Below are 24260 nucleotides of genomic sequence, written 5' to 3' on the forward strand. Positions count from 1 at the left end.
TCTCCACTGAAATGCAAGACAATGGAATTTTGGGAGATGGGATTGTTCTGGGGGAGAGGAGCATGGTGTTTGGGGATGGTGGGATCTTGGTGGGATCTCAGCGGGATAAAGTGTGAAGGGTTTTTGGGATGGTGAGACCGGACGTGGATGGAGATGGATGGTGGAGTTTGAAGATGGCTCAGCTTGGCTCATGAATTGAGAACCAGATGGAGGAGAGCATCTGCATCTCCTCATTGTGTAGCTGGGTTCAGAGATTCTTCTTAGCTTCCCACCTTCATATATTGAAACCTTGAAAGAGGCCAAAGGAGTCCTGCAGCCATGGAGGCTGAGATTCGGTCTTGGATCACCCACTTCTATCGGATGCAGTGTATTCCAAACACATGTTTCTTCCCCAGCTTCCGCACCATGTATGCTCTTTATTTTAATACTGTGATATTTAGAATACACCCCAATGAATTGGGGTCACTCGAGAGTGACTGCCTTTTCCATGCTTGCTTTAAAACGACGTGCAATAAAATGGAACTGATTTTCTGGGAGTGCAGATTTGTTATTAATTGCCAACAGTTGAGGGAAGCTGGGGTGGCCCTATGTGGTGGTTTTACTGTGCTAGGCAGCTGAACACCACAACCACTCTCTCAAGCTCCCTCCTTAGATGAGGTGGGGAAGAAATAAAGGAAAGAACATCTCACAGGTTGAGATAAGGATAATTTAATTAAAGGGAAAAAATAATTATTAAGGAAAGATTATTTTTAGTTAAACAATTTAACTAAAGGGAAAAAAAGTGAAAGGGAAATAGGGAGGAGGAAAGGGAAAAGACAACAAAACAAAACAAAACAAGTAAAGGCTATGTGGAAGTGCAGAGGAAAGAAATTACTCTCTACTTCCCACCAATGAGCAATGCTTGACCACGTCCTTGAAGCAGGACCTCAATGCACGTAGCCAGTGTTCAGGAGGACAGATGTTTTCACAACTAGAGCCCACCCCTCCCCTCTTCTTCCTTTTTCCACCTTTTATTGCTGAGTGTGACATCATTACATAGAATCATAGAATCATAGAATATCCCGAGTTGGAAGGGACCCATAAGGATCATTGTCTGACTCCTGGCACCGCACAGTTCTGCCCAAAAGTCTAGACCATATGACTAAGTGCACAGTCCAATCGCTTTTTAAATTCAGGCTTGGTGCAGTGACTATGTCCCTGGGGAGCCTGTTCCAGTGTGCAACCACCCTCTCGGTGAAGAACCTCTTCGTGATGTCCAGCCTAAATTCCTCTTGCCTCAGCTTAACACCATTCCTGTGGGTCCTATCATTGGTGTTTACAGAGAATAGGTCACCTTCCTCTCCAGTCCCCCTCGCGAGGAAGTTGTAGACCAAGATGATGTTCCCCCTCAGCCTCCTCTTCTCCATGCTGAACAGGCCCAGTGCCCTCAGCTGCTCCTCTAACCTCTTCCCCTCTAGGCCCTTCACCATCTTCATCACCCTCCTTTGGACTCTCTCCAACAGTATAATGTCCTTCTTGTGCTGTGGTGCCCAGAACTGCACACAGTATTCGAGGTGAGGCTGCACAGCACAGAGTAGAGCAGGACAATCACTTCCCTTGACTAGCGATGCCGTGCTCGATTCACCCCAGGATACAGTTGGCCCTCCTGGCTGCTAGGGCACACTGCTGGCTCATGTTCAGCTTGCTGTCAACCACAACCCCCAGATCCCTCTCTGTAGGATTGCTATCGAGAGTCTCATCGTCCAGTCTATACGTATAGCCAGGGTTGCCCCATCCCAGGTGCAGGACCCGGCAATTGCCTTTGTTAAATTTCATGTGGTTGGTGATTGTCCAGCTCTCCAATCTGTCCAGATCTCTCTGCAAGGCCTTTCCACGCTCATCCGAGTCAACAACTCCAAGTTTGGTGTTGTCAGCAAATTTGCTCAAACACCTTCCAGTCCTACAGCCAAATAATTTATAAAGACATTGAAGAGGACTGTCCCTAAAATGGAGCCTTGAGGGACCCCACTAGTGACCATCCGCTAGCCTGATGTGGCCCCATTAACCATAACCCTTTGAGCTCTGCCCGTCAACCAATGGCTCACCCATTGTATGATGTTTTTGTTCAGTTGTATGCTGCACATTTTGTCCAGTAGGATCCTATGGGAAACTGTGTCAAAAGCCTTGCTGAAGTCCAAAAAGATAACATCAGCTGGTTTCCCTTGGTCAACTAGATGGGTGATCTTGTCATAAAAGGAAATCAAATTTGTTAGGCAGCACCTACCCCTCATGAACCAATGTTGGCTGGGACCAATGACTGTATTGTCCTCCAGGTGCACCTCAATAACTTCAAGAATCATCTTCTCCATAATTTTACCAGGCACTGACATGAGACTGACAGGCCTGTAATTGCTAGGGTCTTCTTTCTTACCCTTCTTGAAAACTGGGACAACATTTGCCAGCTTCCAGTCTACTGGGACCTCTCCAGATTCCCAAGATCATTGAATAATTATTGAGAGGTCCCGCGATGACATCAGCCGGCTCTTTAAGCACCCTGGGATGGATCCCATCTGGACCCATGGACTTGTATGGATCCAGGTGGAGCAGCAAATCCCGCACACGTTCAGGGTCAGTTGGAAGTTTGTTATTCCCACCATCATGGTCCTACAGCTCAGGGCACCCAGAGTCCTGAAGCTCATCATCAGCATTGAAGACAGAGGTGAAGAAGGCATTAAATGTCTCTGCTCTACCTGTGTCATTGTCTGTGAGGAGACCTTCCCCATCACGTAGCAGACCTGTGTTTTCTTTGGTTCTCCTTTTTCTGTTTTCATATCTAAAAAAAACCTTTTTTATTGTCTCTCACAGACATGGCCAGCTTCAACTCTAGTTGGGCTTTGGCCCCACGAATTTTCTGCCTACAAATACGAACAGCATCCCTGTATTGCTTCCTCATCTCCTGACCCTCCTTCCAGCAGCCATACACTTTCTTTTTCCGTCTAAGCTCCGGTAGAAGATCCCAGGTCAGCCAGGCCAGCCTTCTGCCCCGCCTGCCTGACTTCTGATATTTTGAAATCGCCTGATCTTGTGCTTTTAGGAGGCAGTGTTTAAAGATTGACCAGCACTGACGGAGGCCAATGCCTTCAAAAGCAGCTTCCCAGGGGACCTTGCTGACAAGTTCCCTGAGCAGCCTGAAGTCTGCTTTCCCTATATTCAGGGATGAAGTTTTGGTGGCAGTTTTCCTTCTGTCACCAAAAATTCTAAACTCAACCACTTCATGGTCACTATGACCGAGACGGCCACCAATCACCACATCTCCCACAAGACCCTCTTTTTTTTCCAGCAACAGATCTAGGAGGGCACCTTTCCTAGTTGGCTCCCTTAGCACCTGCACCAAGAAGTTATCATCTAGGTGCTCTATGAACCTCCTGGACTTGCTGGTGTCAGCTGTGTGGTGATCCCAGTTGACATCTGGCGAGTTGAAATCTCCCATAAGAACAAAGGGAGTTGACCTCAAGGCATCTCTTAGTCCTACAAAGAATAATTCATCGGTGTTGTCGTCCTGGCCAGGTGGTCTTTAATAGACTCCCACTATGACATCCCCTTTATTTGTTCATCCCTTAATCCTTACCCAGAGGCTCTCAACTTTGCCATCCCCAACTTGAAGTTCCACACAGTCCAGCCCATGCTTCACATACATTGCCACCCGACCGAAGGACCTCTCTGGCACACAGTCCCTCTGATTCCAGTGCACTATCCCTTAGCTCATCACTGGCGTGCCTGGTTTTATACGTCTTCCCCCTTCAACTCTAGTTGTAGGGGGAAGGGGACGAATACTATATGGTATGGAATATCCCTTTGGTTGTTTTAGGTCAGCTGCCCTGGTGATGTTTCTTTTCTCACTTTTTTACCCACCCCCTAGGAGGGTTAGAGAGAGTCCCGATGCTGTGCCAGCACTACTCAGCAGTAGACACAACACTGGTGTGATACCACTGCTGTTCTAGCTCCAAGTGCAGAGCACAGCACTGTATGGGTTGCTGAAGGGAAAGTTAAAATTCCAGCCAGACCCTGTACACACCGTGGCTCCTTCATGCCCATCTCATGAAGAATATGGGTTCTGGAAAGTGAAACGCAATTACAGAGGTTGGGTACTGGGTTACGGAAGTGACTTGCAAGGACCTGAAGACAGCTTAAAGGCTGAGGCTGCCTCTGTTTGGAGAACTTCCAAGAGCTCGTGATGTCCCTTGTGCGCACAGCAAGGGAACCAGGAAACTGGGGGCAGCTGGAGCTTAGGTTCCTCCTGGCTCTGACTCCCAGGACCAACATCAAGAAGACAGTCTGCTGCAGGATGCATTTGCAGGCAGCAAAACCTCAGGACACAAAGCACCCAGGAAATGCCACTGCCAGACTCCATCTTCCTGTACAAAACTTTATTTGACACAGTCCTGCTGCTGCTGGGCCTTGGATACATATACTCCAGAGGAGAGAACAAAGAGTCACCACAGGATGCTCATGCTCAGCACCAGGCACAGAGCAAAGATCAACCCTGACCTAGGAGGCAAAGGTGGCCTGCAATGGCCAGCAGCACATGGTGACCACATCCCTTGCACTGGGGTCTGCAAGCAGTGCAAGCAGAGGGGAGAGGAGCGTGGAGAGCTGCTGCAGCCCCTGTGCTGCCCGCTGGGGCTCAGAGGCAGGGTGAGAGCCGTGGGTGCCAGCAGGGCTTGTGCCCCAGCACAGGAGCCGCGTGCAGGGCAGAGCCCAGGGGCTGCAAGGGGCCTGGCCCCTGCTTGCAGCATCCCAGCCCTCTTCCAGCAGCGGGGAGGAACACGGGGCAGCCCCTGGCCCCAGTGCCCCTCATACCTCTGCTGCTCCTGCAGGACTAAGGAGAGGTGATGCAGGAGTGTCTGGAGAAGGGCAGGAGCCCCCCAGGGCTGGGGACAGGGTTTACAGGGTGCTGTCCCTCAGGCACAGCTGAATTCCCTCCGTCCTCAGCCAGAACCAGGGGCGGATGCTCTCCCCATTGAAGGAGGCTGCTGTGAAAGTGAAGATCTCGACCCCATTGTCAGCGTTGATAAAAGACACCTGCCCCTGGGTACAGTCCAGACAGACCCAGATCCTTGTGGGGATAGGGGACAGGGACAAGGGCATGTGAGGAGATGTGAGAGACATGAGCTGTCCTTCGTCGTACTGCACAGCCCAGATCCCTTCTTCAGGGCTCATGTTGATCCACTTCTTTCTCTCCATAGAAGCCCTGGCCACACCCACAGCCCACCAAGAATACTGTAGCCGCTCTCCCTCCACCTCCACCAACCAGCAGTGCCTCCCCTCTCTGAACTCCTCACGGCCCAGCACGCACCACCAATAGTGAAATCTCTCTGGTGTGTCAGGCACCTGCTGCCATTCACTTTTCCATCTCACACTGCTGTTGTCCTGAGACAGGACAAGCATGGGATGAGCCGTGTCTGGATCCAGGGTCACCTTCACTGCAGGGACAGAAGGAGCCAGGTTATCACAGGCAGAGCTCAGCCCTGGGCAGGCTTTCCCCAGCTCGGGGCCAGGAGCTGCCCAACGGGGCAGGAGATGGGGCACCTCTTGGCTCCTCAACATGCCCCAGCAGGGGCAGGAGGAGCACCTCAGAGGGCAACCCAACACACACCTACCTGTATTGTGAGGCAGCAGAAACTTTCTCCATGCTGTAAGGAGAGGGGAGAGCTGGTCACAGCCCACAACTGGTGCCCAGTGGGTGTGGGCAGGGTGAGGGGCCAGCCCTGGGCTGTTCTGTCCCAGCTGCCCACCCTCCCCTGCACATCGCCTTGGCTTGGCCTTGGGGGCCAAGCTCTGTGACACTCACCCAGCTCTGCAGATCGTTTCTCTGAAAAGGAAAGGAAAGTAATGTATGATGGGTATGAAATTAATGCTTGATGGGAGAGTTGCTTAGCCCATGGTAGACCCAGAACATATCCCATGACAAGGAAAAACACTGCCTTGATCAGAGGTGGGACTAAAGTCATTGTGGAGGATGTCTGTCTCCCGAAAGAATCAGTGCTGAGCGGGGCAGCCCCGCAGCTCGCTCCCCGTCCCCACCTTGATCCCCGTTCCTTTCATCCATCCCGGCCGTGTCCCGTGCCCAGGGCAGCCCCAGCCCCAGCACTCCCCACTCCCACCCCAGGCTCCAGCTGCTCCTCCAGCACCCCCGAGCCACCAGCACACAAGCCCCCAGGGCCCACCCAGACCAGACCCTCCCGCAGGGACACCACTTCCCCAGGGGCTGGGGGCAGGGACTGCAAGGACTCACCCAGCTCTCGCCTCTGTGCCGCTGAAAAGCAAAGGCGGAGGAAGAGGTGGTGAGCAGAGCAGCTTGGTTGCTGGGTGGGAACATGTGCAGGGGGGCTGCGCCTTGCCACCAGCCCCACGCTGCAGCCATGTTCCCTGGCCTCCCACCCAAGGCCCCTTGCCTTCTCCCCTGCCTTCGTTGCCCAAGGCAGAGGCCCAAGACCATCCTAAGGCCTTTGGCATCCCCAGGAGAACATTCCCTTCCTCCTCCTACGCACCTCCCTGGGCCAGGGCTCAGCCCCGCTCCAGACCCAGGGGGGTCCCTGCAGAACACCTCCCTCCGCTCTATTCCTGCGCTGCCAGCTTACCTTGCTTTCGAAAGAGATAAACACCGAGGCCAATGGACACAGCCGATAGCACGAGGACCAGAGCCAGAGCCACCATCCAGCGCTGGGCGTTGTGGAAGAAGGGAGCTGAGAAAAGGCACCAGGAAAAGAGCTGCATTTCCATGCCCGCAGGTGGAAGAGCAAGACCCAGACTTCTCCTGGGTCAGGACAAGTGCAGGGGCCAGGAACACCTCATCCTGGCTGTGCCATTTGTACCTGCAATGTGCAGGGATGATTCCCGCTCCTGCTGGAGGCGGCTGTTCCTGACCACGCAGGACAAGGGCCCCTCCATGCTCCCGGTCACGATGACGGCACCTTCGATTTCAAAGAGCCCCTCCTGGTCCTGGGAATGTGTCTGGGAGACCGAGGGCAGGTGCTGCCCGCGAGCATCCCTCCACAGCAGCTGCGGCAGCGGGTACCAGCCGGCCGATCGACACAGCACCCGGACGCCTCCGGCCTCGTAGCCCCCCAGGGAGAGGTGGGGGTCAGCGCCTGTGGCTGGGGGAAGAGCGCGTGGCTGGGGCTTGACTTGGGGAGGGATTCATTTCAAGACAAAGACCCCATCTACTCCCATGCCAAACACAGCCAGGCCAAACATGGCCCCAGAGGCTCTCTGACTGGACACTTCATGCACTCACTCTCAGCCCAAAACCACTCCAGCTGTAGCAGGACCCAGAGAGCAGGACTGCATGATGCCAGTGGCCCCAAATCACATAGAAAACCCAGGTGCCGACTTCCAGGACCTTCAGGCAGCATCTCTGCACCAAGCCATCCTGGTTCAAGAAGCCCCGAGATATCCAGACAACATCTAAGGTCTCCCCCAGCAGACAAAGCAAAAATAAAGCAGATGTCTGGCTGCTCAGAGGACTCTGCGATTCTCCCTGTGTGCTGTTTGGTCCCATTGCTGACACAGCTGAAGGTGCTGCTCAGCAGCCTGTGCCCAGTGCCCTCACAATATTATGATTACATTCTTCAAAGACACCAGTGAAAACTGACAAAAGTATCCAGGGAGCTCTCTCCCTAAATATTACCTCCACATCCATTGGCATGCTCCATGCTGTGAAACAGCTGAAACATTTAAAGGACACGTAAACTCTGCCCTGGCAGCATCACCCCAGCCACTAACCTGACACCTCCAGCTCCACAATGGCTTCGTCATAAGCATGACCATCTCCCACAGTGCAGACGTACTGGCCATCATCAGAGGGTCTCAGCCCCGTGATTCGCAAGTCCAGGCTTCCAGCAGAGAGACCATCTCTGACCAACTCTGTCCTCCCGGCATATGCCTCCATCTGCTCCCCGTACAGATCCTGTCCATTGCGGTAGTGGTGCACTGTCTCAGAGATACTGTCCCGGATCCACCTGACCTCCAAGGTGCGAGCATCGCGATGAGGGGACAAGTGGCAGGGCAGCACGACATCCTGCCCCACGGTGGCAGTGACAGAGTGGCCTGGTCCCACCACTCTGAGCTGGGCTGGGCAATGGAGAAGGGCACAGAGAGGAGGTGAGATTTTGCCATTGTAAATTTAGGGTTAGTGAGTGTCAAAGGGCAAGCTGTGTGTGAGTTGGTGCGTGCTGCGTCCCCCGTGTCCCATGGGAAACCACCGGAGAAAGAGGAGAGGGAGAGGGAGGATGTGCAGGAGAAGGAGGTGTGCTGGGAGTGGGAACATTTGGGCAGGAGATGAAGAGCCAGGAAGGGCAGGCAAGGCAGCGCCCGTATTGCATGAAAGAAGCAAAAATAAGGGAAAACCAACAGGGGCTGAGCTGTGGGCCCTGGTCCCCCCTGCCCCATGGCCACTACCCTGACCAATGGCAGCATATCCACCAGGCTAAGGAGGGAGAGCCCCCAGCAGCCCCGCAGGTTCCTACCTGAGCCCAGCCGAAGGAGGTGCAGAGTGACGAGGGAAGTCAGGAGGCCCCTGGCATGGCCGGTGAGGCTGGGGCGGCCACAGCCCCAGGGGAGCCCCATCTGTGCTGCAGCGGGAGCAGGAGCTGGGGGCAGAAGCAGGAGCGTAAGAGAGAGGACCGAGGGGCTTCAGGCACCACAGGCAGATGGGGAAGGAGTCCCCTTGGGCCCGGACAGAAGGAGCCACAGCCAGCACTGCCTTGGGCAGGACGCAGAACCTGTGCTTATCACCACTGGGACACAGCCAGTGGCCCCCAGGGGTTCTTCTCCAAGGGAGCCCCACCAAGATAGACATCCCTCACCACACCCAGCAGAGCTGCAGAAAGTTTAAGGCTACGCCCAACTTCCCCAGCCTGTGCTCAGTTCCTGGCTGCAGTAACCCTCTGGGAGTAGTTCTGCCCCTGGGGCAATAGGGGCAAGTGTCTGGGGAGCTCTGCAGGGCTGGCACCACCATCCCATCACAGGTGGGTGCCCAGCCCAAGGCCTTCAGCCAGCATGAGGGGCTTGTCCCCACCGGGGCCTCTCCAAACCACCGGGGAAAGCCTCTCTCTAGGCTCATTCATCTCCATGATTTATTTTATTTATTTATTTATTTATTATTTTTTATTTTTATTTTATTTATTTATTTATTTTATTTATTTGTCTCCACGATTTATTTATTTTATTGCGACAGGCAATAAAAGTGATTTTTTTAAAAAAAAACTCTATAAAGAGCAAATGTAGGATGAGACAAAGCATTGGTCTGTTACTTGATGGGGATGATCGTATAGGGTCTTTAGTGATATGTGAAAAAAAGTATCAGCAAAGCTGCTGCCTTGGATTCTGGGAGAGCAGACTTGAGCCTGACCTGGAACTTAGGTGGAAGAAGAAAGCTTAGGAACTTTGGAAACAAGGTTGGGCCACTCAGGAGGGCTTCAGAGATGCTGTTTATCATGGTAGGGCAAAAAAATTGTGCAGCCAAATCTCAACTGGAGTTGAAGCTGGCTAGTACTGTGGGTGATAACAACAACAACAAAGGCTTTGAAAATATGTTAACAATAAGTTATAGGCTTCTGGATGAGTTCCTAGCTGATGCTGAACTTGTTGGGGATTTGCTGCTGCATCTTCATGCACATAAGTCTGGCGCCCGATGGGATTCATCCCAGGATACTGAAAGAGCTGACTGATGTTACTGCGAGGCCTCTTTTTGTTGTTTATCAACAGTCTTGGGAATCTGGAAAGGTCCCAGTTGACTGGAAGCTGGCAAATGTTGTCCCATTTACAAGAAGGCAGGACAGAAGACCCTGGTAATTTCAGGCCTGTCAGTCTCACCACAATGCCTGGTAAAATTATGGAGATAATTCTAGCAGTTACTGAAAACCACTTGAAAGTGCAGTCATCAGTCAGAACAAACATGGGTTCATGAACTAAGGCTGGGAGAGCTGAGGATGTTCAGCCTGGAGAAGAAAAGGCTCTGGGGAGACCTCATTGTGACCTTTCAGTACTTAAAGGGGTCTTACAAGATGATGGAGAAGGACTCTTTACTCGCATAAATAATGGTAGGACAAGGGGGGAATAGTATTAAACTAAAAGAGGATGGATTTAGAATAGACATTAGGAGGAAATTCTTCACTGTAAGGGTGGTGAGGCACTGGAATAGATTGCCAGGAGAAGCTGGGGATGCCCCATCCCTGGAGGTGTTTAAGGCCAGGCTAGATGGGGCCTTGGCCAACCTGATCTAGTGGGTGGCATCCCTGCCTATGGCAGGGGCATTGGAGTTAGATGATCTTTAAGGTCCCTTCCAACCTAATCCTTTCTATGAAGGGAAATTCATGCCTTGACAGCTTGAAGTCCTGCCCCTGGAAGAACAACCCCAGGCAACAGAACGTGCTTGAGGCACCCAGCTGGGAAGCAGCTCTTCAGAAAAGGCCCTGGAGGTCCTGGTGGACACCAAGTGGAACAGGAGCCAGCAATGTGCCCTTGCCACAGAGAAGGCTATCAGCATCCTGGGTGGCATTAGGCAAAACATTGCCAGCAAGCCAATGGACATGATCCTTCCCTGCTGCTCAGCACTGGTGAGGCTGCAGCTGGGGTACTGGGCCCAGTGCTGGGCTCCCTCATCCAAGAGAGACCTGACCACACTGGGGAGAGTCAAGGAAGGTCCTGAAGATGCTGCAGGGACTGGAGCATCTCCCCTGGGAGGAGAGGCTGAGGGAGCTGGGCCTGCTCAGTCTGGAGCAGAGGAGGCTCAGAGGGAACCCATCAGGGCCCACAAATCCCTGAAAGGAGTGTGCAGAGAGGACAGGGCCAGGCTCTTCTCAGAGGTGCCAGGACAAGAGGCAATGGGCACAAACTGGAGCACAAGAGGCTCTGTCTGAACATCAGGAAGTGCTTTACAGAGCACTGGTACCAGTTGCCTGGAGAGTTTTGGAGTCTCCCTCCCTGTAGATCACCAAAGGCTATCTGCATATGGTTCTGGACAACGTGCTCTGCATGTCCCTGTGTGAGCAGTGGGGTTGGACCCAATGGACCCAGAGATGCCTTCCGACCACAACCATTCTGTGATTATGTAATGTCCTTTTATGACGATCAAGTCGATTCCCTTGAGGGTAGAAAGGCCTTGCAGAGAGATGTTGATGGATGAGAGCACGGGACAGTTGCCAATAAAATTGGAGTATGAAATTTAACAAGAGTAAATGCTGGATTCTGCACCTGGAGTGGTGTAATCCTGGGTGCATGTCTGGCAGCTGGAGTGAGAGTGGAAAGAGATCCAGGGTTGATGGTAAGCTAAATGTGAGCCGACAGTGTGCCCTAGTGGCCAAAAGGGCCAACTGTATCCTGGCTGCATCGAGCCAAGAGAAAGGATTGACCCGCTTTACAAAGCACTGGTGTGGCCGCATCTGGAATTCTGTGTGCAGCTTTGAGCAGAACAGTATAAGAAGGACATCAAATAGCAGAAAGTGTGCGAAGAAGGGCAACGGAGAGCGGTGAAATGACTGCAAGGCAAGGCGTGTGAGGAGCGGCTGAAGGTGCTTGGCTTGTTGAGCCCAGAGCAGAGGAGATGCAGGGGAGGCCTCGCGGTGACCCACAGTTCTTGATGAGGGGAGTGGAAGGGCAGCTGCCGGTCTTTGCTCTCTTGGGCCAGCGACAGGGCCCAAGGGAACGGTGTGGAGCTGCCACAGGGGAGGCTCAGGCCGGCTGTTCAGAAAAGGTTCTTCTCCAAGAGGGTGGTCGGGCACAGGAACAGGTTCCCCGGAGACGTGGCCATGGTCCTGAGCCTGCTGCAGCTCATGGAGCATTTGGAGAAAGCTCTTAGGCGCAGGGTCTGATTTTTGGGTGGTCCTGTGTGGAGCCAGGAGATGGACTGGATGGTCCCGGTGGGTCCCTTCGAACTGGGGCGATTCCAGCCTCCCGCGGGGGGACAAGCCGGGGTCGAACCCGGGGAGAGACGCTGTATCTGGAAGGGGGCCCGGGGCACCGCCCGCAGTGCTTTCGCTTTCGCTTCCCGCTTCTCGGAACCCGCCGGGACCGGGATCTGCCCAGCGCCCGGTGACGTCAGGAGAGATTCTAAGTCGCTATTGGCGGGTTGGCGGCGGCGGCATCAATTGCTGCGCGGGGCTCAGAGCGGAGCTTGGGCAATGGGGCCGGGGCGGGTGGGGGGCTTGGGGCTGCTGCCGGGTCTGCGGCTCCCCAGGGAGGGGAATGGAAACAGGCCCCTGCTCAGTGCTGCGCGTCAGCGAGCCCCCTTCTTACCCCCCCCCCCCCCTTCTGTGTCACCTCCCCAGGTGCCCTTACACAATAGGTTTGAGGCTCTAGAGCTTGAAGGACAGGTAGGTGAGGATGTGGGGGGAAGGTCCACACAGGAGGTTATCAAGGGCAAGGACTGCGTGCCTCAAGACTGCCTCCACCAAAAAGGAAAGAACGAGGACCTCACGCGGATCGACTGCAGCCAGGGCTCCTGGCAGGGAGGCAGACAGAGCCAACCCCTAAACCCCCCCCAATTACATGACGCAGAGCCATTTGGTCTGAGGGGCTCCTGGGAGTCTCTGAGGGAGACGGATAGCAGGTGTCAGCCTGCCCCTACTGAGGCCCAGCAGCCCCCTCCTAAGTCCCTGCAAGGAGTAGTAGCTGATCCAGCTGCCCACCTGCAGGACAGAGGACTCGACCACCAATGAGAAAAGGGGATGGACCCTCGTCTCAGCTCAAAGCAGAAGGAGGCATCTGCCCCCATCACCAATAGTGCCACCAACCCCTACAGTGTTCCTGGGTAATGGATTAAAGGCTCACGGGCAGGAAGGGGATGAGGGTCTGCACAGGAGTCAGAACCCGGGCCCCGAGAAGCATGTCAAGGTCAAGGGAAGTACCAAGCATAGGGAGCGGTGCCGGATGGGGCGCTGCATCCAAACCAGTGCCACAGAAAAAGGGCAGTCAAAAAAAAAAAAAAAAAAAAAAAAAAAGCACAGTCAAAGGATCTGCACAGGAGACCAAGTGATGGGGGAGTCAAATGGCAGGATGGATGTCACCACGCCACTATGGATGTGGCCAATAAGGTGACAGCTATGTTCCCACCAGCTGCCCAGAACACAAGCTTTTTGGGGTGTTGTGGGTTTCTGAAGAACATGCGTTCCAGGCTATAGTCAGCTTGTGAGCCCTATTGAGTAACCCAAAGGAAGAACTATTTTGAGCACAGCTTTGAGCAACCAGTCTGGATCCCTGAAATCCTACCTCAGTCACAAACCAGTAGCTACCAGTGCTCCCAATACAGCCCCCAGACCCACCCATGATCCCTAAGACCCTTCCCAGTGCCCTAGAACACACACCAGTGCTCCAGTATGCCCCCTTCCTCCCTGCCCCCAAAACACTGCCTGGCTTACTGGGGCACACACCAGTGACCACCAGCCCCTTCCCAATGTGTGCCACTGGGGGGGTGGCACCCCTAGGACCCAGTACCCATGACTGTGCTCCTTCCTCCCCCCCCCCCCCCCAGAGTCCCCAGCACATCCCAGGTACAAACACAAAGATTTATTAACGCTCTGTGTCACATGGCCGTCCCTGCCGGCCGCCAACCTTGATGGCACCCAGTGGCACCCGGTGATACCCCAGTTCATCCAGTGGCTGCCCTGGTCACGGCCATGCAGCAGGGACACTGCAGCATTGTCTGGCTTGGTGCCCATGTCTCATGGTCCCTTGTCACTGCTCCTTGGGTCCCCATCTCTGCCCTTGGTGTCCCCATCCTAGCTCCTGGTGTCTCCATCCCAAGGGATAGTAGTGTCCCCACCTATACCTCTGCCCTTGGTGTCCCCATCCCTGGCCCTTGTGTCACCATCCCAGCTCTCAGTGTCACCATCCTGGCTCCCAGTGTCCCCATCCCAGCTCCTTGTCTGCTCAGTGCTGCCCAGCTCCCCATCCCCTGATGTCTCCATTCTGGCTTGTACCGTCCTCATCCCTGGCTCCTGCTGCCCCTCATCCCCACTCCCTGTGCCCTTGTCCCCATCCCCCAATGTCCCCTGGTGTCCCCCATCCTGCAGCAGGTGCCAGTAGCAGCTGCCGGGGCGCAGCAGATTGCTGGGGGGGCCCTGCTCGCGTACCTGCCCCCCCTCCATCAGGGCCACCTGGTGTGCCCGTGCTGCCAGGGCCACCTGCCCTGTCACCAGCAGCACCGTGCGCCTGGTCCCGCTGTCCTCGAAGAGCTCCCGCTCCACCTGCGGCAGGAGATGCGGTCAGCGGAGATGCATGTGATGTCCCCAACCCCACTTCAGGACTGAGGGGACGCCGAGAGTGAGGACCCAGGAGGCATGGAGACTGGGGACCCAGGGGATGTGGAGATTAGGGACCCCAGGGGCTTTGGGAGCAAGGACCAAGGGGACTGCAGAAGGAACATGTGGGGACCCAGGAGATGGGGGAGCAGGGCACCAGGGGACACCAGGAGTGGGGACAAAGGGAACCCAGGGACCAGGGGACATGAGGAGTGGGAACAAAAAGGACCCAGGAGACACCAGGAGTGGGGACAAAGGGAACACAGAAACCAGGGACAACGGGACAGTGGGAATGGAAACCCAAAGGGATGCCCGGGGACAGGAGTGCTGTTAGGAATGGGGACTGAGGGGACATAGGGACGCGCCCCACCTGCTGCTGGCACTCAGCATCCAGGGCACTGGTGGGCTCGTCAAGGACAAGGATGTGAGGGTCCCGCACCAGGGCACGGGCGATGGCCACCCCTTGCCGCTGTCCCCCGGAGAGCTGCCCCCCAAGCTCACCCACCTCTGCAGGGACAGAGGGGTCAGGGGAGAAGACACGGGGACCCTGGATGGGACAGGGATAGGGGGGAACACTCTACCTGTGTCATAGCCTCGGGGCAGGCGGGTGATGAAATTGTGGGCGCCCACCCGGCGGGCTGCCGCTGTCACCTGCGCCCGGCTCCAGCTCTCTGGCCCGTAGGCGATGTTGGCGTGGAGTGAGCGGGCAAAGAGCACCGGCTCCTGGGGGACGGTGGCCACCTGCAATGGAGGGGACAGCCGGGGATGTGGTGGGAATGAGTGGTACCACAGCTGGTGACATGGGAGGGGTGGCCGGGGGCGGGGGACACGATGGGGACAGCTGTGGACATAGTGGGGATGGCTGAGGATATGGCGGGGACGTGGCAATGACGCAAAGGGGGAGATAGTGGGGATAGCAGGGGACATGGTGGGGACCTGATGGGGGACACAGCAGGGAACTAATGGGGGACACAGCGGGAACATAGAGGGGACATGGTGGGGATGGCTAGGGACATGTCAGGAACATCTGAGGACATAATGAGAATGAGTGGCAACATAGCAGGGATGGCTGGTGATACAGTAGGGGTGGCCATGGAGGACATTATTGGGACAGCTGGGGACATGGTGGGGGTGGCTGGGGACGTGGCAGGGTCATCGGGGGACACAGTGGGGGTGGGCAGGGACATCTGGGGACATGGCTGGGGACCAAGTGGCGAGGGGAAGGGGTGCGGGGGGACAGCCAGTGACCCCAGGAGGGATGGCTGGGGGAGGCACGAAGACATCCTCTGGTGACCCCACGGGGACAACTGGGGCCACAGAAGAGGACAAAGTCTGGTGACAGGGCGCAGGAAAGCAACTCACCCGGTGGCACAGGTAGGAGTGGCGGTAGGCGCTGAGGGGATGGCCGTCCAAGAGCAGGCGCCCGGCCGTGGGCTGGTGCAGGCGCAGCAGCAGGGACACCAGGGTGCTCTTCCCCGCGCCTGGGGGCCCCATCAGTGCCAGCACCTCCCCGGGGCGCAGCTCCAGGGACACACCCTGGGGGGACGTGGCCATTTGCACCTCCATGACCCCATGTCCCCACACCCTCCCTGCTGTGTCCCACTTGCCCCATCCCCTCCCTGTGTCCCCCCGCCGCCCTCCCTGCCACATCTGTGGTGACAATGCCATGTCCCTGCCATGGCCCTGTATACCCTGTCCCCATGCCTTCCCTGCACATCCTTGTGTCCCTCTGCCATGTCCCCACACTGTCCTATGTGTCCCTATGCCACACTGCCCCACTGTGTCCCTGTGTCCCCTTGCCACGTTCCCACACCCTCCCCACCATGTCCCCATGCCATGTCACTTTGTGTCCCCCTACCATGTCACCACGCCTGCCACGCTCTCCCATTATGTCCCTGTGTCCCCCTGCCGTGTCCCCTCATGCCACACTCTCCCATCATGTCCCTATGTCTCCTTTATCATGTCCCCACGCCTGCCACGCTCTGCCATCGCGTCTCTGTGTCCCCTTGCTGTGTCCCCGTGTCCACCTTGAGGACAGGCTCCTGGCGCCCAGGGTAGGAGAACCAGACGTCCTCAAGCTGGAGGTGGCCCCGCAGGTCACTCGGTGCTAGTGTCCCCGAGGGTGCGACCTGTGGCTCCCGGTCCAGGAACTCAAAGATCTTCTCCGAGGAGCCCACAGCCTTCGTCAGAGTGGGGTAGTAGCGGAGCAGGACCTGGGGACAGCTCAGGGATGTGAGTGACAGCATTTGGGGTTGGAGGGAATGGGTATGGGGACATGGCCAGGAGGGCATGGGGATGTGGAGGACACAGGAGCTCAGAGGATGCAGGGACACAGGGGGACTGGCATGGGGATGTGACAGGGGACATAGTGGGTGATATGGGGACATGGTGGGGAGGGCACAGGGACACAGCAGGGGGTCACAGAGGGACAGAAATGGGGACAGAGGGAGGGCCTGGGGACACGGGTGGGCATGGGGACACAGGAGGACTGGCTGTGGGACATAGCAGGGAGGACATGGGGACAAAGGCACCTGGGCTCACCTCCACGACATCAGTGAACTGCAACTGGTAGAGGAGGAAGGTGACGAGGTCCCCGGTACTGATGGTCCCTGCGGCCACCAGCTGTCCCCCGTAGTAGAGGATCCCCATCTTCAGGGCCAGCGCTGAGAACTGGGGACACCATGAGGAGTCACCCCCAGGGAACACCTCCCCACAGGGCCGTGGCTAACTCTCTGCAGGGACACTGAGTTCCCAGCCCTGCTCTATCACCTCCCTCGTGTCATCAATGTCCCCCATGCCCTGGAGCCCCAGAACTGTCATGTTTCCCCATGCCATTGTGTCCCCTATGTCCTGGAGGTTCTGTGCTGTCCCATTCCCTGTGTTCACACCCTTGTTCCCTGTAGCCCCTGCACTATCATGCTCACCATGTCCTGATGTCCCTGTGCTGTCACATCCTATGTCCCAGTGTCCCCATGCCATCATGTCCCCATGTCCCCTAGCCCTATACCGTCATCTCTCAGCTCCGTCATCACATCCCCATGTCCCCCAGCCCCATGTCATATCCCTCAGACCCTTCTTATCCTGTCCCCATGTTCTGCAGTCCCCATGCCATTGTGTCCCTATGTCCCACTACCCCTATACCATTGTGTACCCATGTCCCATCCTGTCCCCCAACCCCAAGCCACTGTGCCACTGCATCCCGTACACCACTGGTCCAGGCAGAGACGGCGTAGAGGACCGCATCCTGCTTCTCCAGCTGGTGGGTCTGGTGCAGGCACTGGCGGTAGCGCGCAGCCACCCCGTCCTCGTTGGCGAAGCTGCGCACGGTGGCCATGGCCTGGAAGGTCTCCACTGCCACCTCACTGGCGTGGGCCAGCGCCTTCTGCACCTTTGGAGCCAGGCCCTGGGGACAGCAATGTCATCACAGGGCTGGCAGGTGGGGAATGGGGTACAGGGAGGGGGCAGAGGGCATATGGAGGAGATGGTGGACACGGGGAGGCGTCAGGAGGGACATGGTGGGCATAGTGGAGGGGACAGTGGGGACATGCAGAGGGTGTTGGGTGAATGGAGGGGACATTGGGCACATGCAGGAGGCAGCAGGCACATGGAGAGGACAACACACATGTTGTGGGGACAACAGGCCCAGAGAGGGTGGGCACATGGAGGTGACAACGGACACATAAAAGGGGGATTGCAGCGGATACACGGAGGTGACAGCGGGCCCACAGCCCCCTCTCACCTGCTGGAGCCTGCCGATGGCCCTGGGCAGCAACAGGAGGAAGGGCAGCACCAGGGCGGTGACGAGGGCCATGCGCGGGGACAGCCAGGCCATGGTGCTGAAGAGGCAGATGCCCCGCGCCAGGTACCACAGCAGCAGGCTCAGCGCCTCGCCCAGGGCCTCACGGGTGGCCTCCACGTCCCCTGTCACCCGTGCTGCCACATCTCCTGCAGGGGGACAAGGCGAAGGACGACAGCGGGGTTGAGCATCTCCGTGCCTGTCCCCACCCCGCCACTGGGCCCAACCCTAAATCCCATGCTCACCGGCCCCCTCGTCCCGCAGCTCAGCGATGTCCCCGCGGAGGACAGCCCCAAAGAGGCGGCGCTGCAGGTGGCCGTGCACGCGGCTCAGCGTCCCCACGAAGGCGATGTCGCAGGCCAGCTCGGTGACGGCGCTGCGGTGGGAAGGGCACAAGGAGGGTGTGTGTGTGTGTGTGTGTGCATCAGGGAGACCCCCGTGCTGCTCCCTGACCAGCACGTCCCCCTCCCCAAAATACCTGCTCAGCCCCAGCAGCACCATGGGCCAGATGGCCGCCAGCTCATCCTCGCGGGCCACCCAGTCACTGGCGCGCCCCGTGTAGTAGGGGATGGCCATCTCCCCTGTCACCAAACCACAGTCAGGTTGATGGGGCCCCCCCAGGGCAGTGGGGACGGTAGGGGGGGTCCAATGATGCCCCCCAGATTTTGTGCAGCCCCCCCTCCCCAAGCTTAGTGTTGCTCCCCATTGGGGTGCTGTCCCCTTGGTTTGAACCTGACCCCCCTAAATTTCATGCAGCCTCCCCCCAAAGCTCAGTGTTGCTCCCCATTGGGTTGCTCTCTCCCCCCACCATTCTGTGGCTGCCCCCCCCCCCGAATTTGTGCAGCCCCCCACCAAAGCTCAACGCTGCTCCCCATTGGGGTGCTGCCCCCCCTGGTTTGTGGCTGACCCCCCACATTTCATGCAACCCCTACATTTCATGCAACCCCCTACATTTCATGAAGCTCCCCCCAAATCTCAACGCTGCTCCTATACAGTGCTGCCCCCCCACACTTGCTGACCCTCCCCAGATTTTGTGCAGCCCCCCCAAAGCTCAATGCAACTCCCCATTGGGGTACAACTCCAATGCAGCCCCCTCCAAATATCAATGCTGCTCTGATAGGTGTGCTCCCCCCCCCCGATTTATGGCTGGCCCCCCACATTTCATGCAGCCCCCCCAAAGTGGGTGTGCTGCCCCCCTCCCCTACCGAGCGACGAGGCCCCCATCAGCGCCGCCACCACCGCGCAGCGCCAGCGCTCGGGGCGCAGCGACTCCAGGAGGCGGCGGCCGGCGCCCATCGTCCCCGGTCAGTGCCCGCGACCCTCCCGGCCCCTCTCCGGTCCCGGAGCCGGTCCCGGTCCCGTTTCTCGGAAAATGAAACCCAGCGCCGGGACGGGATGGGCGCCGGCGCCGCCTGCCATTGGCTGATGCCTGCGGCGCGTCACCAGTTGTCGGGCAGATCGGGCCGGAGCAGCTTGCGGAGGGGCGGGGAGGGGGGCGTGGCGAGGGGCGGAGGGGGGCGTGGCAAGGGGCGGAGGGGGGAGTGGCGACGGGTGAAAGAGGCGTGGCGAGGCGGGAGTGGGGCGGGGCCGGGGGAGAAGGGCTGTGAAAATGAAAGTGAAAGGTGGCGGGGCCAGAGCATAGAGGGAGCGGCCGGGGCCGGGTGGGTCTGGGGGCCCCGGGGGGAGGCAGAGCAGGCTGGGGGGAGCCAGGGGGGGCGGTTGGACTCGGCCGGGCCAAGCTGAGCCGAGCCGAGCAGGTCTGGGGAACACGGGGCTGGTGAGGGGGGGCTGGACTGGGAAGACTGGGAGAGCTGGTGTGTCCTCAGTGTGCCAGGGGTGGGTCTCAAAAAGGTGAAGGGGGCTGCGCTGGGGGTTACAGGTGTGTTCCTGAGAGGTTTGGGGATCCAGGACGAGACTAGGGGGCCATACTGGGTGTACTGGGTTATGTTCTAGGGTGCTGGGAAGGGTCTTTGGGGGTCCTGGTCAGGACTGGGGGATTTATTGGGAGCACTGGTGTCCCAGGGAGCTCAGCAGGGTCTCAGAGATAAGCCAGGAGCATTGGTGTGAGCCCCAGGGTGCTAGACAGGGTCGAGGGGAGCTGAGGAGTCTGCACTGGGAGCACTGGTGTTCCCTGGGGAGTGCCTCAAGGAGCCCAGCAGGGTCCACGTGACCAGCAGAGGGTCTGGGATTGCTGGGTAGGGCCTTGAACTCTCCTCAGAGCCCCCAAGCCATGGAGTTGCTGCCCACCTTGCGCCTGGCCTGTGTCCTGCTCCTGGCTGACCTGGTCGTGCTGGCAGCACTGGCCCAGTTGGCCCCAGCACTGGCCCAGCTGGGTCTAGTGGCCACATGGCTGGAGGCTGGGCTGCGGCTACCAGTGCTGGTGGGAGCTGGGAGGCTGTTGGCCCCCGGAGGACCCCGGGGAGCCGCAGCCCTGGTGAGCCTGGCCCCTGCCACCTTCCTTACCCTGCGGGGCTGCCTGGAGCTGCCTGGGGCTCCACCAGTGCTGCTGGCCATGGCCACACCATCCTGGCTGGCATTGGCCTATGGGGCAGTCTTGCTGGCCCTGCTCACCTGGACCTCCCTGGCACCTGGGGTGGCCCTGGGGACCAAGGAGGTCAAGTACCAGGCGGCCCTGCGCCGGCAGCTGGCCCTGGCCTGGCCTGAGTGGCCCTTCCTCAGCGGAGCCTTCTTCTTCCTCGTGCTGGCTGCATTGGGTGAGACCTCCGTGCCCTACTGCACTGGGAAGGCCTTGGATGTCCTCCGTCATGGGGATGGCCCCACTGCCTTTGCCACTGCCATCGGCTTTGTGTGCCTCGCCTCTGCCAGCAGGTAGGGACCCCCAGTTCCTCTCCCAGACCCTGTCCACACCTGGGATGGTGCCTGATGGGTTTCAGGATATCTCTGTTCCCCCATTCTGCCCAGTTCGCTGTTTGCTGGCTGCCGTGGGGGCCTCTTCAGCTTCATCATGGCTCGCCTCACACTGCGCACCCGCGACCGGCTCTTCTCTGGCCTGGTACACCAGGATCTGGCCTTCTTCCAGCAGACCACAGCAGGTACAAAACAGGGGGGTTCCCTGTCCCTGTCCCCATGGTGTGTCCCCCACTGACCTTGTTCAACCCTTGCAGCTGATCTGGCCTCCCGGCTGGCCACTGACGTGCCACTGGCGAGCAGGGTGGTTCCAGGCAGTGCCAACATTGCCCTGAGGAACCTGGGGAAGGTTCTGGGGCTCAGTGCCTTCATGCTGGCGCTCTCACCACGCCTGACCCTGCTGGCGCTGCTTGAGGTTCCCCTTGCCATTGTTGCGCGCAAGATCTACAATGCCCGATACCAGGTGATGGTGGACATGGGACAGGAGAAACAGGAGAGCAGGGATGGTGATGGATGACTGGATGGGGACAACAGGAAGAGGGTGGCAGGTTGGGGACAGCAAGAAATGGGCATGGTGGGGATGGGATGTGAGGTAGAGATGGCTGGGACAGGAGAGCAGGGTGAGGATAACAGGGATGGGACAGGAGATTTGGACCTGGGAATGACAGGGTCAGGAACGTGGGGATGAAGATTGTGGGAATGGTGACCATGGGGAGGGGATAACAGGCAAGAGGAGAGCAGGAATGGAGATGGGATGGAATGGTGAGGACTCAGCTGTGCCCATGGGTGCTGATGCCCACTGGCCCTACCCAGATGCTGCAGCAGGCCGTGCTGGATGCAACAGCTGGCACTGGGATGGTGGTGCAGGAGGCCATCTCCTCCATTGAGACAGTGCGGGCCTTTGCTGGGGAGGAGGAGGAAGAGCGCCGGTACGGCCAGGCACTGACCAAGATGCTGGGGCTGCGGGACCAGCGGGACATGGAGAAGGCAATCTTCCTCCTCATCCGGCGGGTGAGGCTGACATGGGGGGACCCAGGTGCCTATTGGCACAAGGACATCCCCACTCACCCCTGTCCCTGCAGGCACTGCAGCTGGCCGTGCAGGCACTGGTGTTGTACTGTGGCCACCAGCAGCTCCGTGAGGGGACCCTCACTGCTGGTGGCCTCGTCGCCTTCATCCTCTACCAGAATAATGCCGGCAGCAGTGTGCAGGTAAGGCCGGGCAGTGCATCCCCCATAGGCACATCCCCACGTCTGTCCCTGCCATGAGCACATTGCTGTGTCCCCATCCTTGGTGCCAGTAGCTCTGCCCCACACAGGCGCTGGCATACGCCTACGGCGACCTGCTGAGCAATGTGGCAGCTGCCCACAAGATCTTCGACTACCTGGACCGTGAGCCGGTTGTGGGCACTGGGGGCACCTCAGAGCCTGCCACACTGCAAGGCCACGTCACCTTCCAGCACGTCTCCTTTGCCTACCCCACGCGCCCCGAGCACCTTGTCCTGCAGGATGTCTCCTTTGAGCTGCGCCCCGGTGAGGTGACAGCACTGGCAGGGCTGAATGGCAGTGGGAAGAGCACCTGTGCTGGGCTGCTGCAGCGCTTCTATGAGCCCACGGCTGGGGAGGTGCTGCTGGATGGGGTGCCACTGCGTGATTACAAGCACCGGTACCTACACCGCCAGGTGAGTGTGGCTGCAGGAGGGTGTGCAGCACAAATGTGCTGAGCAGTGCCCGGACTCAGCCTCTGCCTCGGGGCAGGTGGCACTGGTGGGGCAGGAGCCCGTGCTCTTCTCTGGCTCCATCCGGGACAACATTGCCTATGGGCTGGAGGACTGCAGGGAGGAGGAGATCATAGCAGCTGCAGAGGCTGCTGGTGCCTTGGACTTTATCTCTGCACTGGACCAAGGCTTTGACACTGGTGAGTACTGGGGAGCAGGGGCAATTGGGTGTCTGTCCCAGTCACCTCCCTGTCCCCATCCTGCAGATGTAGGGGAGAGAGGAGATCAGCTCTCGGCTGGGCAGAAGCAGCGTGTTGCCATTGCCCGGGCCTTGGTGCGATGCCCCGCTGTCCTCATCCTCGACGAGGCCACCAGTGCTCTGGATGGGGATGGGGATGTAGCGGTGAGTGGTGGACTGTGCCTGGGAGAAGGGGTCCAGCGCCATGGCAGAGGCTGATGGGCACCGGCATCTCCTGCAGCTGCAGCAGTGGGTGCAGAGTGGGGGGGACCGGACGGTGCTGCTCATCACCCACCACCCGCGGATGCTGGAGAAGGCTGACCGCGTTGTGGTGCTGGAGCATGGCACCGTGGCTGAGATGGGGACACCCGCTGAGCTCGCGGCCTGTGGTGGGCCCTACAGCCGCCTGCTGCAGCGCTAACAACCCATGAGGCAGCTGAAAACCCCCAGGAATAGGCCACAGGGAGCAGCAACCAGCTCCCGTCCTGGCTGCAGGATGGGAGGTGAGGGCTGCTTCTGTTGGTGCCAGGATTTGTATGGAATAAAGTGGAAACACTCCAGAGAGGAGTGAGCTGGATTGTGGCAGGATGTGGGGAGCTCTGCTCTATGCTAGTGAGGCCTCGCCTCAAGCACTGCGTGCAGCTGTGGGCACCACAGCAGATGAAGAGTGTGAAACTGTGCGAGAGCCTCCAAGGGAGGGCTACGAGGACGGCGAAGGCTCTGCAGGGCAAGGCGTGTGAGGAGCGGCTGAAGGTGCTTGTCGTCTTGAACCCATAGCAGAGGAGACACGGGAGGCATCGTGGTGGTCCACAGCTTCTTGATGAGGGGATTGGAGGGACAGGCACCAGTCTCTGCTCTCTGGGCCTTGAGGGAATGGCACGGAGCTGCCATAGGGGAGGCTGAGGCTGGCTGTTCAGAAAAGGTTCTTGCCCAAGAGGGTGGTCAGGCACCCACAGAGGGGGTTCTGGGCCCAGTGCTGGGCTCCCTGGTCCAAGAGAGACCTGACCACACTGAGGAGAGTAAAGGGAAGGCCCTGAAGATGCTGCAGGGACTGGAGCATCGCCCCTGGGAGGAGAGGCTGAGGGAGCTGGGCCTGCTCAGCCTGGAGCAGAGGAGGCTCAGGGGAGTCCATAGGGGCCGTGGAGTCTCCAGTAGAGGAGATACTGAGAAGTGCACTGGACTTGTCCAGGGCAACAGCCTTTCAGTGGTGCTGAACAGTGGTTTGGGGCAAGGGGACCTCAAGAGGTCCCATCCAACACCAGCCCCTCTGCGATCCTTGTGACAAGTCCTGGCAAACAATGAATTCACCCAGACAGAAGAGGCCGCTCATGTACTGATGTGTAGACTCACTATGTTGAGCTC

The 24260-nt window shown here is 58.1% G+C and overlaps 4 protein-coding genes across 4 annotated transcripts in view; 1 reads left to right on the plus strand and 3 right to left on the minus strand.

Moving 5' to 3' along the window:
- Positions 1-12652, minus strand: part of LOC137846219 (butyrophilin subfamily 1 member A1-like) — a 54624-nt gene extending 41972 nt beyond the window's left edge. Inside the window, exons 1-4 of the mRNA XM_068664024.1 lie at positions 8508-12652; positions 7765-8112; positions 6855-7136; positions 6621-6725 (exon numbers count right to left, since the gene is read on the minus strand). Of these exons, the coding sequence (XP_068520125.1) occupies positions 6621-6725; positions 6855-7136; positions 7765-8112; positions 8508-8607 (835 nt within the window). The 5' untranslated portion in view covers positions 8608-12652. The remainder of the gene's footprint in view (positions 1-6620; positions 6726-6854; positions 7137-7764; positions 8113-8507) is intronic.
- LOC137846294 (butyrophilin subfamily 1 member A1-like) lies at positions 282-6114 on the minus strand. The gene is made up of 3 exons (XM_068664194.1): positions 5831-6114; positions 5640-5672; positions 282-5462 (listed from the first exon to the last, which is right to left on the minus strand). Exons 1-3 carry the CDS (start codon positions 5988-5990, stop codon positions 4924-4926), a joined length of 732 nt encoding a protein of 243 aa, XP_068520295.1. The 5' UTR covers positions 5991-6114; the 3' UTR covers positions 282-4923.
- Positions 12653-13530: 878 nt separating the features above from the next.
- TAP1 (transporter 1, ATP binding cassette subfamily B member) lies at positions 13531-19494 on the minus strand. The gene is made up of 11 exons (XM_068663951.1): positions 19281-19494; positions 18554-18656; positions 18321-18451; positions 18019-18224; positions 17485-17682; positions 16821-16949; positions 16307-16492; positions 15642-15815; positions 14861-15020; positions 14650-14786; positions 13531-14225 (listed from the first exon to the last, which is right to left on the minus strand). Exons 1-11 carry the CDS (start codon positions 19369-19371, stop codon positions 13758-13760), a joined length of 1983 nt encoding a protein of 660 aa, XP_068520052.1. The 5' UTR covers positions 19372-19494; the 3' UTR covers positions 13531-13757.
- Positions 19495-19718: 224 nt separating this feature from the next.
- TAP2 (transporter 2, ATP binding cassette subfamily B member) lies at positions 19719-23458 on the plus strand. The gene is made up of 9 exons (XM_068663950.1): positions 19719-20904; positions 20998-21128; positions 21201-21406; positions 21757-21954; positions 22026-22154; positions 22262-22624; positions 22701-22860; positions 22927-23063; positions 23140-23458. The coding sequence occupies exons 1-9, from the start codon at positions 20306-20308 to the stop codon at positions 23317-23319; spliced, it is 2103 nt and encodes a 700-aa protein (XP_068520051.1). The 5' UTR covers positions 19719-20305; the 3' UTR covers positions 23320-23458.
- Positions 23459-24260: the final 802 nt, after the last annotated feature.

Source organism: Anas acuta, chromosome 31 (assembly GCF_963932015.1).
Source record: "Anas acuta chromosome 31, bAnaAcu1.1, whole genome shotgun sequence".
NCBI lineage: Eukaryota > Metazoa > Chordata > Aves > Anseriformes > Anatidae > Anas > Anas acuta.

What these genes read in the sequence shown, in the direction of transcription:
- TAP1 (XM_068663951.1), bottom strand. Translation starts at nt 19,371, where the DNA reads ATGGGCGCCGGCCGCCGCCTCCTGGAGTCGCTGCGCCCCGAGCGCTGG. An exon ending in CCATCGGCAGGCTCCAGCAG is followed by an intron (nt 17,683 to 18,018) that starts GTGAGAGGGGGC and finishes TGCTGTCCCCAG; the next exon opens with GGCCTGGCTCCAAAGGTGCA. An exon ending in GCCCCGAGGCTATGACACAG is followed by an intron (nt 14,787 to 14,860) that starts GTAGAGTGTTCC and finishes CTGTCCCTGCAG; the next exon opens with AGGTGGGTGAGCTTGGGGGG.
- LOC137846294 (XM_068664194.1), bottom strand. Translation starts at nt 5,990, where the DNA reads ATGACTTTAGTCCCACCTCTGATCAAGGCAGTGTTTTTCCTTGTCATG. An exon ending in GAAACGATCTGCAGAGCTGG is followed by an intron (nt 5,673 to 5,830) that starts GTGAGTGTCACA and finishes CTCTCCTTACAG; the next exon opens with CATGGAGAAAGTTTCTGCTG. An exon ending in TCTGCTGCCTCACAATACAG is followed by an intron (nt 5,463 to 5,639) that starts GTAGGTGTGTGT and finishes CTGTCCCTGCAG; the next exon opens with TGAAGGTGACCCTGGATCCA.
- TAP2 (XM_068663950.1), top strand. Translation starts at nt 20,306, where the DNA reads ATGGAGTTGCTGCCCACCTTGCGCCTGGCCTGTGTCCTGCTCCTGGCT. An exon ending in ACCGGTACCTACACCGCCAG is followed by an intron (nt 22,625 to 22,700) that starts GTGAGTGTGGCT and finishes GCCTCGGGGCAG; the next exon opens with GTGGCACTGGTGGGGCAGGA. An exon ending in GGACCAAGGCTTTGACACTG is followed by an intron (nt 22,861 to 22,926) that starts GTGAGTACTGGG and finishes CCCATCCTGCAG; the next exon opens with ATGTAGGGGAGAGAGGAGAT.